At 55.3% G+C, this 15,232-nt stretch overlaps 1 protein-coding gene across 2 annotated transcripts; it reads left to right on the forward strand.

The window, feature by feature from the left end:
• STK11IP (serine/threonine kinase 11 interacting protein) lies at positions 1 to 14,938 on the forward strand. 2 transcript variants are annotated; one of them, XM_055573565.1, is made up of 25 exons: positions 34 to 82; positions 266 to 338; positions 3,143 to 3,348; positions 3,564 to 3,638; positions 3,915 to 4,010; positions 4,388 to 4,495; positions 4,621 to 4,692; positions 5,735 to 5,861; positions 6,124 to 6,227; positions 6,341 to 6,436; positions 6,686 to 6,727; positions 6,912 to 7,058; positions 7,229 to 7,313; positions 7,861 to 8,169; positions 8,312 to 8,517; positions 8,820 to 8,936; positions 9,035 to 9,209; positions 10,817 to 11,047; positions 11,137 to 11,240; positions 12,181 to 12,278; positions 12,377 to 12,555; positions 12,763 to 12,844; positions 12,980 to 13,050; positions 13,552 to 13,799; positions 14,516 to 14,938. In XM_055573565.1, exons 2-25 carry the CDS (start codon positions 278 to 280, stop codon positions 14,663 to 14,665), a joined length of 3,189 nt encoding a protein of 1,062 aa, XP_055429540.1. In that variant the 5' UTR covers positions 34 to 82; positions 266 to 277; the 3' UTR covers positions 14,666 to 14,938. The 2 variants fall into 2 exon arrangements, with proteins under 2 accessions (XP_055429541.1, XP_055429540.1); XM_055573566.1 differs by lacking the exons at positions 12,980 to 13,050; positions 13,552 to 13,799; positions 14,516 to 14,938 and having other exon boundaries at positions 1 to 338; positions 12,670 to 12,801.
• Positions 14,939 to 15,232: the final 294 nt, after the last annotated feature.

The raw sequence follows: 15,232 nt of genomic DNA on the forward strand, positions 1-15,232 counted from the left end.
CGCCTTTCTTCCGGGGCGGGACTTCCTGTCTATTATTGATAGGCGCCCGGCTGTAGAGCTGGTGGGAGGATCACACAGGAAGGTCAGTCTAGCTGGTCAGGTCTTATGCTCTTTGAAAGGGAACCAAAGAGGAGCTCTTTCTCGCCCTCTTGTTTGCTTTTTTTTTTTCTCCGCGAGGCTTCGGTTTGCGCGGACGTCCTGGCGTTTTGGCTCTGCTACCACCTGAAGCTCTTCCGCTTCCTCCTTTCTCTGGCTCCGCCCCCAGCGTCCTGTGGCCATGACGACCGCCCCGCGGGACTCACTGGTGTGGAAGCTCGCGGGGCTTCTGCGCGAGTCCGGTGAGTGAACTTCCGGTTGGGCTGAGGCTGGGCGAGAGGGGGAACTTCCTACGTTCCAGAGACTTGCCTCGTTAGGAGTCATGAGGTTACAGCTGTTTAGGGTCACGAGGGTTTGGGTATCAAAGAATTAATTTCTCTACTCCTCCCAGTTTGTTCGCTCTGTCGCTCTTTGTCTTTGACTGTCTAAACCTTAGCCATCCTTCTAGGCCAAACTTGGGTGCCACTTTCTTCATGCGTTCTCTGATACTCATAGATCGGAGTGATCGTTACTTGGCCGTAAACCCTTTTAGACCAAGGACTAGTCATAATCGTTGATCTGTGGTGCTGACTTAAAAAAAGCGTTATTTGGGCAAAATGAGGACTATAGCCCATGAGCAGCATCTCAGATGGCTCTGAGAAACTGCTCCAAAGAGGTAGGGAGTAAGGTCAGTATATATGTGATTTTGGTGGAGAGAGAGTAAATGCTATCAAGCACATATTTTTTGCAGACCGTTTCTGCTAGTGATGAGCAGCAGTTGAAACCACGAAGGATTTTAGTGTTTTTATGAGGAGTGCTAGATGTGAAGAGATACAGAAGAATTGGGCTCATAATAAAATTGGCTCCTGAAAATATGCAACTATCTGAAGACCTGTGATGCTAGGTTTTTTTTGTTGTTGTTCCAGAGCACCGAGCTCCTCATTTCTGCTCTCCACCCTAAACTTTTCAGGGGGTGTCCAGAATCAGCAGCTGCAGTAGCACATGATTTAATCCTTGTAGAGGTGGATGACAAGTGCCAATGGCAAGTGCCACATTGTAGTTGACAGTGGCAAAGCATGAAGTATAGGATAATTAAAAGCCCCTGGGTTGGAATCCCAGCTCTTTCAAACATGACCAAATTGTTCAAGTTTTCTGAGCCTTAGTTCTTCCTCATCAGCAAAATGGAATAATGATTATACTTAACTGAAAGATTGCTATGGGGATTCATTTTAATTCACATAAAGCATTTAGAACAGTGATTGCATATATAGTAAGCACTCAAAGTTGGTAGTAATTATTATAGTTTCTTTCTTCTGAGCCTAGGCACAGTGGAGCCATTGTAGATGTTCGGTAATGGTTGGCCTTAGTTGTAGAAATTCTGGCTGACTTTGAGAACAGATGGAAGTAACAACTTTCTATCAGATTTATGATCTCAATTGATATTCTTAACTTTTCTGCGCTCCAGTTTCCATATTTGTAAGATGGTATTGACAGTGCTTTTTAGGAGATTTTGGTGAAGTTTAAATGGAATAACGTGTGTCTGGCACATATTATTCAATGTTAGCTACCTTTTCATCTCTCTGCACTCCTGTTGATGGTATCTGTATAGCATTTTTACTTTCTGGCTTGTAGTATTAACTGTGCACATGTCTTATCTCCTCTTCTAGACTGGGAGGCTCTTTTGGGGTAGGGAGAGTCCTTGAACCTTATCTGTATCTATCCTTACTGTCTAGTACATAGAAAATCCTTCATACAAGGGTGTAGGATTTGATAACTTATTTAGCAAGAATCTGACTTCGTTCCAGAGGTTAGGGCTGATGGGGTGTGTGTGTGTGTGTGTGTGAGTCCATGCACACAGGCACACAAGTGACTAAAGGTGTAGCAGGAGGGAGAGTGTTACAGTGATGGAATAGTTTTATATCTTGATTGTAGTAGTTACAGGAACCTACATGTAACAAAATGGCATAGAACTATACACCTTGTCCAACTATACAATGCTAATTTCCTGATTTTGATATTGTACTCCACATAAAATAAAACCATTGGTAGTTACAAATAAGGGTATGGGGATCTCTCTGTATTATTTCTGCAAAATCGTTTTAATCAATCCTTATTTTTTCCAAGAAACTTAAAAATCTCTGTACCTACCTTGTAGTTGCACTTTTACTTATTTTTATTGAAGTATAATTTATTTACAGTGTTATGCCAAGCTCTGCTGTATAGCAAAGTGACTCAGTTATACACACATATACATTCTATTCTTTTTTTTTTTAAAGTTTAACTCTATTTTTTTTTTTTTAATTTTACATAATTGTATTAGTTTTGCCAAATATCAAAATGAATCCACCAACATTCTATTCTTTTCCACTGTGGTTTATCACAAGGTATTGAATATAGCTCCCTGCTCTATACAGTAGGACCTTGTAGCTGTATTTTTTTAGATGCAGTAATGAATACCAGAAGATGCCCTCAAGGATGAGAGAAGGCAGTTTTAATGTGGAGAGCAGCAGCAATACCTTAGTGCTTAAATGAGTAGTTATTTTTTCGACATGCATTTTAGTGTTGTTTGAAAGTTTCTGTAAGTGCACATGTTCCTTGTACAATGAGACAAAGAAATACAGATAAAACTTCTCGTTCGCTCTCATATAAAGTGAGTAATTATGGTGAAAAGTTCAGCAGCGGCGCATGCTGAGAAAGCTTCCTGGAGAAGGTGGCTCTTGGGCTGGGCAGAGTGGAAGGGGGTGTGTCAGAAAATGAGGAAGCTGCGAACCGGTGCTGTTGCCAGCACTATGAGTATGCCAGGCTCTTTTGAGCAGAAGACGAAGGGAAATTTAGAAAAGCTGGAGTCTTGTAGTGAAGCAATCTATCAGGTGGAAAAGTTAGGACATTTTGAAAGATAGAGGAGAGCCATGAAGACTTGAGCAAGGAAGAGTGGTGAAGTTGGATCCTGTTGTGGAGAATGGAAACGGGTCTATGAATAGGAGTGGGTGTATCCTGGGGTCGTAAGTCTTAGAATGAATGGCAAGAGCCTTTTCTTATGTCCTCTTGTCTGCCCCTCTCCCTGTAGGGGATGTGGTGCTGTCTGGCCATAGCACCCTGACCCTGCTGACTGCCACATTGCAGCACCTGAACCACGTATTCGAGCTGCATCTGGGGCCATGGGGCCCTGGCCAGACAGGCTTTGTGGCTCTGCCGTCCCACCCCGCTGACTCGCCCATCATCCTCCAGCTTCAGTTCCTCTTTGACGTGCTGCAGAAAACGCTTTCACTCAAGGTTCTGGGGTGGGGATGGGGTTGGGGGTACTGACAGCACAAGAGAAGAGTGGAGGTGGGGCTGGGGGTGTGGATGCATGCGCAAAATATACAGGGCCCAGACCCAGGTGAGGAGAGAGATGTGCTTGGCAGTGCTAGGGAAGAGAGGCCAAGGAAAGGGACATGTGCCAGACTCAGTGACCTGAGTAGTTTTTTTTTTTTTTTTTTTTTTTTTAGCTGGTCCATGTCCCAGGTCTTGGCCTCTCAGGGCCCATCAAAATTTTTCCCTTCAAGTCCCTTCGGCAGCTGGAGGTATGGGGTACTGGGGGATGTTGGTGCACAAAACCCAGCTTGAGCAGACATTTGGGGCAGGAACAGGGAAGTGGCCTCTTGGTGGGGTGTGGGGGGCAGACCGAAGTGTGCTTGTTGCTCTTCAGTGATGCACCACCTACTCTTCCATTTAAGGCTGCCCTGAACCATAGGTGGCTTTGTCATCATTCCCCTCCTCCCCACTGGGAGGTGGGGATGAGACATCTGTCCGCTGAAGCTCAGTCTCCCTCCCTCCCTCCATCCCTTCGCTTGCTCCAGCTCCGAGGTGTCCCCCTCCACTGCCTCCGTGGCCTCCGTGGCATCTATTCCCAGCTGGAGACCCTGATCTGCAGCAGGAGCCTCCAGGCATTAGAGGTAAGGAAGGTCAGGGGCAAGCCTGGCAGCCTTGTCCTGAGGGACGTGGAGGACCAAGCGCTGATGTTCCTGCTTCTCTGCAGCCTGCCCTGCCTCCTGCTAGACGGGGTCTTCTCTCCCTCTGCTGTGTTCCCACAGCCCTCTGTGCCTGTCTAGTTACAATCACACCGAGCATATTGTATTCGACATTCTCACGTCTACCGCCCCCGCTGCTCTGTCTGCTCACATTTTTGGGAAGGGGGCCTTGGGCTTTCTTTAAGTCTGCATCTCCAGACAGAGCTCAGTATATAGAGTGAATGCATGGCCAGGTGACAGAGCGTGGCCTTGGTGTGGTGGGGGGCGGAGAGTGGAGGTAATAGCACCCGCCGTCTGCGCAGGAGCTGCTGTCAGCCTGCGGTGGTGACCTCTGCTCTGCCCTGCCCTGGCTGGCTCTGCTGTCTGCCGACTTCAGCTACAATGCCCTGACTGCCTTAGACAGCTCCCTGGTGAGCGAGCCTCAGGAGGGGCTTTGGGAAACTGGGGAACGACAGGCATGGGCCCTTAGGGTGGAGGGCCAGCTGGCTGCCTGGGGACGTCTGATTTTCTGCTTCCCATCCCTATCCCCCCTCAGCGTCTCTTGTCAGCTCTTCGCTTCTTGAACCTGAGCCACAATCAAGTCCAGGACTGCAAGGGCTTCCTGATGGTGAGTATGAACAGCCTGGCTGGGCGGGTGCCACCTGGGCCTCCACTTGTTCTGCTCAGACCTTCTCTTCTAGACTCCTTTTGCTCCCACCTTGCTCTTGGCCTCCCACCTGCCACCCCCCTGCTTCCCCACCCCTACTCCCCATGGAGTCGCATCCTGGGAGGCAGTACTCTTTGGAGGCACAGACTCTGGCATAAGACAAACCAGTGTTCAAACCTCAACTCTTAATCTCCGTGGGACAAATTAGTTAACCTCTCAGTTTTTTTATCTGTAAAGTACACATCATAGGAGTACCTACTTTTATAGTATGAAAATGATTGTGAAGAGTATCTGATATTACTTAGCTCAGGGTCTAGCTCAGTAAAGGGTAGCTTTCATGATGAACTTGAAGAATCCTTTTCCCATGTCTCTCTGTCAGAGATAAAGCTGGATTCTGGTTAAAATGGCAAAAAACTATTGGTGATATTTAATTAGTAGTAAAACTATTTTAATCAGTCATAAACTTTTCGGTGTGAACTGAACTCCAGTTTGACTTGTGCAGAGGTGAGTGTTTTCAAGGGAGCATGAGGCAGTGGGAAGTGGGACAGTGGGGGCTTGGGCAGATTCTCTCTTTGACCAAACCCTAGTCGGGTTCCTCTGAAGTTGGCAAAGTGGACATGTACGAAAAACAGGAAGGGGTGTTCGTCCATGTGAACCTGTCTGGTTTGCTAACTGGCTCTTGTCAAAGCCCCACGGAGGCAGAGAGCCGGGCCCTATCTTTCAGGTATTGTCTGAAGCAAACTAAATCCTTCTGCCACCTTGAGTTTTCCTGGGCAGTGATGTCAGGGGACTGGGGTGATCATACCAGAGCTGTGAGAAACGGGTAGATTTGTTCGTCTTAATGTGGGGATTGATAGAGGGGCAGGTGAAATCATTTGTGCTGAGAATCTGTAGTCTTTGTAGGCCAAGTTTGAGGCCTAGTCAAGAAGAGGATTCAGAGAAGCCTGGCCAGAGTGTGGTCAAGGAGAGACTGTTCGTTACTGCCCCCTCCATCCCCTCCCAGGATTTGTCTGAGCTCTGTCACCTGGACATCTCTTATAACCACCTGCGTTTGGTGCCGAAAATGGGACCCTCAGGGGCTGCTCTGGGAACCCTGATTCTTCGGGGCAATGAGCTCCAGAGCCTGCATGGTGAGTGGGGGAGTGTGCTGGGGCAGGGGAGCAGTCCAGCATGGAAAGGAATGGGGGCAGTATGAGACTCAGGGTGGCCTGGGATCCGTGTGCCTACCAGAGCCTCCTGCAGCCTTCAGACAGGTGTGGGATGCCCAGGCTGGCCTTTCTGCCATGCCTTCCCCCGGCACGCCCCCTCTAGTCCACTCTACCCCATCCCACGCCCCTCCACCCTTGCTCACCCACAGCCTTACTCACACCTCTCCTCTCATTTCTGCCCCAGGCCTGGAACAGCTGCGGAACCTGCGGCACCTGGATGTGGCCTACAACCTGCTGGAGAGACACAGGGAGCTGGCGCCACTGTGGCTGCTGACAGAGCTGCGCAAGGTGAGGACCAGGGAGCCGGCTTCGTGCCCTCTTCCCCCCATGCTGAGTTGGTCAGCCCCCTTACTCATATAAGGAGGCCCCAGGCCCACCTCAGTCTCCTTTCCTGTGCCCAGCTCTACCTGGAGGGGAACCCTTTGTGGTTCCACCCTGAGCACCGAGTGGCTACTGCCCGGTACTTGTCGCCCCGTGCCAGGGACACTGCTGCTGGGGTGAGTGGTCTGCCCATGTCTGCTCTGCATTCCCTTTCCTGCCTAGGCGTCCTTCACCCCTGCATGCTCTTGCCTTTCCCCACATCCCTTGGTGAGGGACCGAGGCCTCAGGCTGCTGGCTTATTATGCCTTTCCCTCTCACTGAAGCTGCTGGTCCTTACAGGACTAGGAGGGCTCCCAACCCTGGCTAGGGGCTCCCCAGAGTGTGTGCTCCCACCGACTCCGCCCTCCCCTTTTATCTCTGCTCAGTTCCTTCTCGATGGAAAGGCCTTGTCACTGACTGATTTACAGGTTCGTGTGGCGGGAGTGGCGGGGCGGAGGTGAAGGAAGGGCGCTAGCCGAGGGAAACAGGGGGGTGTCCAGGAAGGGTCTGTCCGATCAGCTGGAAGGTAGGCCCCGTCTCTCGGTGAGCGTGGGCGGAAGAGGGGTGCGCCCTGGCTCTGACCTCTGTCTCCTTCCTTTTGTCCCATGCCAGACCTCCACATCCTCGGGGCTCAGCACCTCGGTACCACCTCCGCCCTGGCCGGTGGGGAGTACGATTGAAACCTCCGGTGGCCCTGACTTGAGTGACAGCCCCTCGTCAGGGGGCGTTGTGGCCCAGCCCCCGCTCCGCAAGGTGAAGGTAAATGGGGTCCTAGGCTGCCTCATGCCTGGTCCTGGGTGTGTTTACGGGGGCTACAGAGGTCCTGGGAGTGGTCAGGGCATGTCCTTGCCTGCGGGTGGGTGTTCTGGGTGGGTTGGGTGGGAGGCCACTGGCTTTCATAGAATGTGGGGTCTGTCTCCCAACCTCAGAGCCGAGTCCGCGTGAGGCGGGCGAGTATCTCGGAACCCAGTGACACCGACCCAGAGCCCCGGACACTGGACCCCTCCCCGGCTGGTGAGTCAGCCCACGCCCAGCCCCCCGGCCTCAGTCCCACGCTCTCCAGTCTTCTAGTTGGGAGGACTTCTCTTTTTGGTGGAGTGGAACATTGCGGGTACCTCGTCGTCCTTCCTGTTTCAGTCTGGGGAAAGGAGAAGAGACTGCTCCTGGGCAGCACTTTCCAAAGGGTTTTCCAGGGAACGTTATCTTTGTTCGATGTCAGCGGGTCGGATAATGAGAGGATCCTGTGGCCCCATCAGTTTGGAAAAAGCTGGGTTAAACTAGAGGACGTCTCCAGACCTTAAATGCGCTGCCCTGTCTCTTGAATCTCTCTAAGTGGCAGGCGCTTTGTGCTTCTGAATTGCACGTGACCTCAGTGTTGCATAGAACTCGTTTCAGCACCTGCTGCCGAAAGGGCAGACTTCGGCTTCCCTCTGAACTGGCCGTCCCCTGCCGCCACACCCCCTTTTTTACCTCACCCTGAGGAGCACGCCCATAAGATGGGGCGGCTGGGGGTCGTGGTGGGGCCGGGCTTGCTAAGCCGTGTGCTCCCCCACCTCCCCAGGGTGGTTTGTGCAGCAGCATCGGGAGCTGGAACTCATGAGCAGCTTTCGGGAGCGGTTTGGCTGCGACTGGCTGCAGTATCGGAATCACCTGGAGGCCTCTGCCCTCAGCACACTGTCCCCGGACGCCCCGAGCCCAGGGCCTGCGCCCAGCCCTCCACCCCCTGAGAAGGACTCGCCACAGGAAGTGGCAGAGGAGGTCTGGCCGGAGCCGGAGCCTCGGGAGGAAGAGGAGCTGGAAAAGCAGGGAGAAGAGGAGCTGGAGAAGCAGGGAGAAGAGGAGGGAGGAGAGGAGCAGAGTGAAGTGGAGGGTGAGCGTTCGCTGGCCGTGAGGGGGCCCGGAGCCAGGTGGTGGTCGTGTGTCCGGGAGTCAGGAGAGCCCAAGGGTGGGGACGGATGGCCGCCCCATAGCAGGGGCCGCATCACGGTGTCCCACTCTCTGTCTCTCCTCAGTGGAGCTCTGCCGGCCCATGTTGGTGTGTCCCCTAGAGGGGCCCGAGGGCGTGCGGGGCAGGGAGTGCTTTCTCTGGGTCACTACGGGCCACCTGTTTGAGGTGGAACTCCAAGCAGCTCGAACCCTGCAACGGCTTGAGCTCCGGAGTCTGGAGGCAGCTGAGATAGAGGCAGAGACCCAGACCCAGAGCGAGCAGGTGCCTGAGGTGAGTGGTAAGGACCAGGGCTTCTGGGAGGGGTGCTAGGCTTTTTTTTCTGGAACTGACTCTTGACAACCTGGTCAGGCACTGGGCCGGGGTTTCCCATACTCTGCCACTGTGCTTGGAGCCGGGGAGGGGCACTAAGGGGCAGAGGCAGGCCCCAGGCGGCTTGGAGGCTTGGCCGAGGGGCAGAGCTCCTGGGCTGCAGCATGGCTGTCAGCAAAAGCATTTTTGTGGAGTCTAGAGCGATCGTTTCCGTCACGCTCTCAGCATAACCCTAATCCCACTGACCACCTCTTCCTGTGCAGAGTTCAGATCCACAACCCCAGGGCCCCATCCTTGTTCTCCGCTTCTCCTACATTTGCCCCGACCGGCAGCTGCGTCGCTACGTGGTGCTGGAGCCGGATGCCCAGGCGGCTGTCCAGGTGACGGAACCTAGGGCGGGGCCCAGGCAGCTGGGGGAGGCTGGAAGCCTGAGGACTCGGGTCCTGCTCACGGCTGTGTCCGGCCCACCCTGTCTCAGGAGCTGCTAGCTGTGCTGACCCCAGCAGCCACCTCTCAGCATCAGCTTGAGGAAGCGGGGCCCCCACCAGGGGACAGACTCCAGTGTCTGCGCTGTGGCCATGAGTTCAAGCCAGAGGAGCCCAGGTTGGGGCTGGACAGTGAGGAAGGCTGGAGGCCACTGTTCCGGAAGACAGGTACCAGCCCTGCCCTTGACCTCAGTGTCCATGCGCCTCCTGCTGCTTCAGGGAAAATGGCTTTGAGCTGGGAGCGTGGAGGGGGAGCCCTAGGGAAGAAAGGAGCGGGGGCCAACTTTTCAGCCTGGAGGAAAAATTAAAACTGTCTGCCTGCCACATTTACAAAAAAACCCTACATCCTCTTTTTCTCTTAAGTCAGGAAGTACAATCTCTGTAACTGCTTAAATATGCCCATTATTTTTCCATAACTTGGAGCATTTCCCTCCTTTTTTTTGGCTACTATTTCAGAAGCCACGTAAAACATACGAGCACTCCCTGCAGCGCTGGGCTGTCTGGCAGCCGCAGTGGGATGCTGTGTGAGGGGGCTTAGGTTGTCCTTCCCTGACTGACCCTGTGAGTCAGTTGAGTAACACTTCGTGGCATTTCTTCACACCCTGTTTGTTAAGATGACAGATTTTTCCACTGCAGACCAGTCAAAAAGCCGTGTCTTTGAAGACATTGAAGAGGAAAAAAATATTCTTGGTAACACCTGCACTGAAATGTTTGATTTTTATTAATTGCGTTTTTTTTTTTTCCTGGAAGTAGCTGAAATAGGGATTTAAATTTTATTCAGAAACTGAGCCCTCTTCATTCGTTCTCCAACCTGAACTTGCCTGGGCAGCTGCAAGCCCAGCAGTACAGTGTGTATAACAGAAACAGCCTTACCCTGTCCCAGACCCTGTCTGTACTCCAAGGGTCATGTGGCCCTGGTGTCCCTTCCGTGGTGGCGTTAGTCTTGTACATTCCTATGTGCTCCGGTCTCTTTTGATCTGAGCCTCAGTCACCTTGTCTGAGCAAAGAAGAGGATGGACTTGGCCCGTGACATGAGGAGATTTCAGTGTGACGGAACAGCACCGGCACCATGCCTGGCTCAGAGCCGAGGTTTCCACACACAGTAGCTCCCACCTTGACCCCAGCTATATGGCCTTGACAGGACGCATCAGTGACTCCATCTTTGCTTTCCTCACTTGCACAATAGGGTCAGGAGAGTTTCGATACAGCTGTCAAAGGGTCTAGCACGTTCCAGCATGTCATAGCTGCTCAAAGAGTGTCTCTCGTCTTGTCGCTGATCTGTGTCAGGTTTCTTTACCCAATTCCATTAACTCGTCCTGACAACCTTCTAGGATTGTCATCATTCCCATCTCACAAATGGGGAACCAAGCGCAGAGAACCTGGAATTGGACCCTTATCTGTTGTTTTCAGGCTCTCAGACTTCAAGTACATACCCAGCCCAGGGCTGTGGAGGGGGCCCACAGCAGGGCCTGGGTGGGTGTGGCCCTCTCTGAAAGGGCCTCCTGAAATGAGAAGGCAGGTGTATTGAGCTTGTGGGCCTGCTCATCTGTCACTGGGATGGGGAGTGATTGGTCAGCAGTTTGGCCTGCCGAGGGCATCAGGTCGGGTGGGAGCACGGGGAGCATGTGAGGCTAGAGATAGGGCCCAGGTGAGTCCCAGAGTCGGGAGGGAGTATTGTGAGCACAGTGGGGCGGGGTCGGGGGGGAGGGATGTTATGTGTGTGTATATGTGTGTGTATGTGTGTGGTTGATGAGCTGTGTCCATCCCCCCTCCAGAATCATCTGCTGTGTGTCCATACTGTGGCAGTGATCACGTGGTTCTTCTGGCCGTGTCCCCGGGAACCCCCAGTGGGGAGCGGAGACAGGAAGAGCAATCGCTGGCCCCTTCGCAGTCCCTGAGCACTGGCCACGACCCTCCTGGCCACAGTGACCCCAGCAACGGGGCTGGCAGTGCCCCATCCCAAGCCCCGGCCTCCCATGACCACCACAGTTGGAGCCTCAGCCCGCGTGAGTCTAGGCGAACAGAGGCAGGTGGTGTTGGGGGAGGGTTGCTGGGGTGGCCGGGGCGGGCTGACGGCCCGCCACTCACCCCCCAGCCCCTGAGCGCTGCGGCCTCCGCTCCGTGGACCACCGACTCCGGCTCTTCCTGGACGTCGAGGTGTTCACAGATGCCCAGGAGGAGTTCCGGTGCTGCCTCAAGGTCTGTGCCAGCCCGGCCCTGCCCTGTGTCCCCCAGCCTGTTTCCAGCACAGCAAACTGGGCAGTCATTCTGGAGCCACCAGGCTCGGCTTCCAGTTTGAATGCCGGCAGTGACTCTCAGTGTGGCTGTGGACCTGCTCCTTGGTGTTTGAGCCTCCGAAGTCTCCCCTTTCCCATGGGGAGGACCCTGCTCACCTCACAGGGTGTGGGGCACACATGGGAGCCAGTGTCTGCGGGCTGTCTGGCACAGCCTCTGGCTGTTGTTGCCACAGATCCCTCTCTGGATCTGTGAGCACTTGTGGGACACCGAGGGCCTAGAGTACTGCAGTCTTGCTCTCCATCGTCCCTCCTGGTGTGAGGAACAGGCAGCCACGATGAGGTGTGCCTGTGCCGGAATCAGGCTCAGGTCCTTGATAGGCATGTGATCCAGCCTGTGGGGGCCTGGGAAGCCTCTCCTTCCTGCAGGATGAGTGATGGGAGGGAGAAAAAGAGTGTTCTAGGGAAAGGAGGCAGCAACTGCTCTCAGGCCTGAGAGGAGCTCGTGGGGAGAAGTGACTGTGAGCGGCGCAGCCAGGGTGTGGGCGGGGCAGGTGTCCTGAGAGGAGCCTGGAAGCATCATCTGGTGTCTGCCGCGTAGCTCGGACTTGATCCCACGGCCTGTGGTGCCTCTGAAGTCTGGGGATCTGGGGAGTGGTGGTGGGTTTTGTATTTGGGGGCAGTCGTCCTCTCAGAGGGTGGGCTGCAGGGGGTGAGATGGTGGTCAGGGAGACCTGCTCAGAGCCTGACGTGGGTCCGAGTGTACGCGGGGCTGTGGGCTAGAGAGCGAGGCTGACGGAGGTGCCGGATGGGTGAGCAGTATCCCCAGGACACCTTGGTGTCCTCAATCTGCCGGCCGCCTCCCTAGTCCTCTCTGTTTCCTGCCAACCTCCTCTTCCCCTTAGGTGCCGCTGGCGTTGGCAGGCCACCCTGGGGAATTTCTGTGTCTCGTGGTTGTGTCTGACCAAAGGTTCTACGTGTTGAAGGTGACAGGGGAGATCTGGTGAGTGGGCGGGGCCGCTGCCAGGGAAGGGCCCGGGCCCCCACGCTCTGACTCTGCTCTCACTCTTTCCTGCCACTCTGCCCTCCCTGTCTCCACAGCGGGCCCCCGGCTAACTGGCTGCAGCCGGCCCTGGCCGTTCCCCTGCAGGATCTGCGGCACATAGAGCTGGGCCTGGCAGGACAGAGCCTGCGGCTGGAGTGGGCAGCCGGGGCAGGGGCCTGTGTCCTGCTGCCCCGAGAGGCCAAGCGCTGCCGGGCCTTCCTGGAGGAGCTCACCGGTGAGAAGGGGCAGGGGGAGGAGGGAGGCTGGGGCCGGGGGCTGTGGACCGCAGCACCAGGCGTGGCGCCCGCAGTGAAGACAGACGGGTAACAGGACCCATCCCTCTTGGAAGTTCTGCAGCATGGAGGATGGGAAGGTGTGGAGAGGTTGGGATGGAAGAGCCGGAGTCGTTGAGGGTTCCCTGTCCCCGGCTGGCTCTGTCCAGATGTCTTGCAGTCCCTGCCCCCCACACGGAGGAGCAGTTTCAGCGCCACGGAGGAGGAGGTGACCCCGAAGCACAGGCTCTGGTGAGTTGAGGAGGGGGCTGAGGCCAGGCTGAGGCCCAGATGGCTGCTCGTGGAGCACATTTCCTCCACTCACAAGCCCCAGGTGGAATCTTGAGCCCCGCGCCTCCTGACCTGGGCCTGCCGCCTTCTCCCTAGGCCACTGTTGAAGACAGACTCTTCCTCGGAGCCTCCCCGGTTCTTCTACCTTCGAGCGTTCCTGGTTGAAGGTGAGATCCGGCCCGGGCCTTCCAGCCGTCCAGCCCCCTGGCGCCTCTTCGTGCCTTTGTAGTAATTCAGTGCCGGGATGTGGACTTCCACCCAGTAACAGTCTCAGTGTCCCAGCCTCTCTGGAGGGTCCAGGGCGTGCCATGGGGTGTCTTGTTGCTCAGGGACCTTTGCTTTGGAGCCCAGGCTTTGTGGGAAGTAGAGCAGATCATCTCAGTCTGCCCTGTCCTACCCTTTTGGTGAAGGGGAGAGTGGGTGCATCTTTCTGATGTAGGGGTGGGAGTGGGGCAGGTTCTCTCTCACTTGGGCCTCAGAGGTTTTGGAGGCTAGAGATCCCTGGAGTTTGGGAAAGTAAGAACTGTGGTCCCCAGAGGCACAGGCCTTGGTGTGGCCGCCTCAGTGTGGTCACTCCTCCTCTCCGAGCAGCACTGGGACACCAGCCCGGGGATCTGGCTCTTCCACGGCCTTCATCTCTGGGCCTCACCCTGTCTCTTGTACCCTAGGACTGGCTGCCTGTCCTGTGTCCCTGTTGCTGACTCTGTCCACCCTGTACCTGTTAGATGAGGACCCTGCAGGGTCCCAGGCAGAGCCCCCTCCTCCAGCAGCATCTGGCGAAGCATCTGAGAAGGCCCCACCCCCCGGGCCAGGCCCCTCAGTGAGCGTCAGGGAGCAGCAGCCCCTCAGCAGCCTGAGCTCTGTGCTGCTGTATCGCGTGGCCCCGGAGGCCCTGCGGCTGGTCTTCTACGACGAGGTGTGGAGCGAATGAGAGAGAGGAGTGGGGAGGGGGCAGTGGGGGACGGTGCGGCAAGTGGGTCTAGGAAGTCTAGGATCTGGGCTCTAGGGAACCTAACCACAGGCAGTCGTGATGGCAGGGAACGCAGAGAACAGGGTGCTGGGACCTGGGAGCCCATCGTGGGGTGTGAACAGTAGCGAGGAAGCAGTTACGGGCGGTGGGAACACTGTGCACTTGAAGCCCAGCCTTGCGTGAGCTTGGAGGCCCGGATGAAGCAGGCGCCACTTGGAGTTTGTGTCTCTTTGGGCCTGTGCGCCAGCTGTGTGATTTTTACAGCCTCTACGTGAGGAGGCAGTATGGTTTTTAGCTCAATTACAGTTGAGGACTCTGGGGCTGGGGGGAAGTTAACCAGCGGGCCCAGGTCATAAATGACAGAGCCAGGAACTAAGTCCCAGCGACTCCTTGGAGTTGACTCTAGAACTGAGAGTCTGAAAGCAGGGAGGATTAAAGACACAAAGTGGTAAACGAGAAAGCTCTTTTGGGGGGTCATCCATCAGTGCCAGTTGGGTTCTGTTTTAAAAGCTCAGAGTCAGGATCTTTTCCGGAGAGAGACAGGCCTGGGGATGAGAAGAGGCCTTGAACCGGGAAGGGCAGTGGGTCCTCCTGAGACCCGCCTGCCCCCCTGCTTGGGCACGGCCCTCGTGTGTCTCACCTCACTGCTGCTTCTATGCCAGGTGTCCCGGCTGGAGAGCTTCTGGGCACTCCGTGTTGTGTGTCCGGATCAGATGACGGCCCTGCTGGCCTGGATCCGGAAGCCCTGGGAGGAACTGTTTTCCATCGGACTCCGAACTGTGACCCAGGAGGCTCTGGACCTTGACCAGTGAGGCTGCCGGGCTGGCCCTGCCCGTGCCGTAGAAGCCACCGCTACAGATGTCCTCTCTCCAGACTCTGGCTGCTGACTCGTCTGGGCACTGGCCAGCAAGGCCCCGGCTGACCCCCGGCGCACGGGCAGGGTGAGAGGACTAGTCTGGCCTCTAGTTGACCTGGCCCCAGGGGATGGGCTGAGTGGTCAGGAGTGTTTCTCCTGTGCTTTCCTCAGGTATCAATAAAGCTGTTTCCATTCCAGATGCCCTAGGGGCACCTGGATGTGTCACTCGTGAGGCCTGGTGTCCTCCCACTTCTTACAGAGACTGCCCTGCCCGTGGCTTTTCCATAATGGACCAGCCAGGCAACCTCATTTGAACTGCGACACCAACCATCTTCCAACCCTGCTTTGGCTCCACCGATGGGATCAAGTTGGACTCCTACCCATGGGCACTCGTCCTCAGCCAGCAGCGCCTGTCATGTGACCTGGCGAGGAAATCCCTGCCCAGCCAACAGCTGGGCCAGTTAGGTTCCCACTCTCTCGAGTTTCAGCTGGGGACTAACGAGCATCTCAGGCCATTGGTGGT

Source organism: Bubalus kerabau, chromosome 3 (assembly GCF_029407905.1).
Source record: "Bubalus kerabau isolate K-KA32 ecotype Philippines breed swamp buffalo chromosome 3, PCC_UOA_SB_1v2, whole genome shotgun sequence".
Taxonomy (NCBI): domain Eukaryota; kingdom Metazoa; phylum Chordata; class Mammalia; order Artiodactyla; family Bovidae; genus Bubalus; species Bubalus kerabau.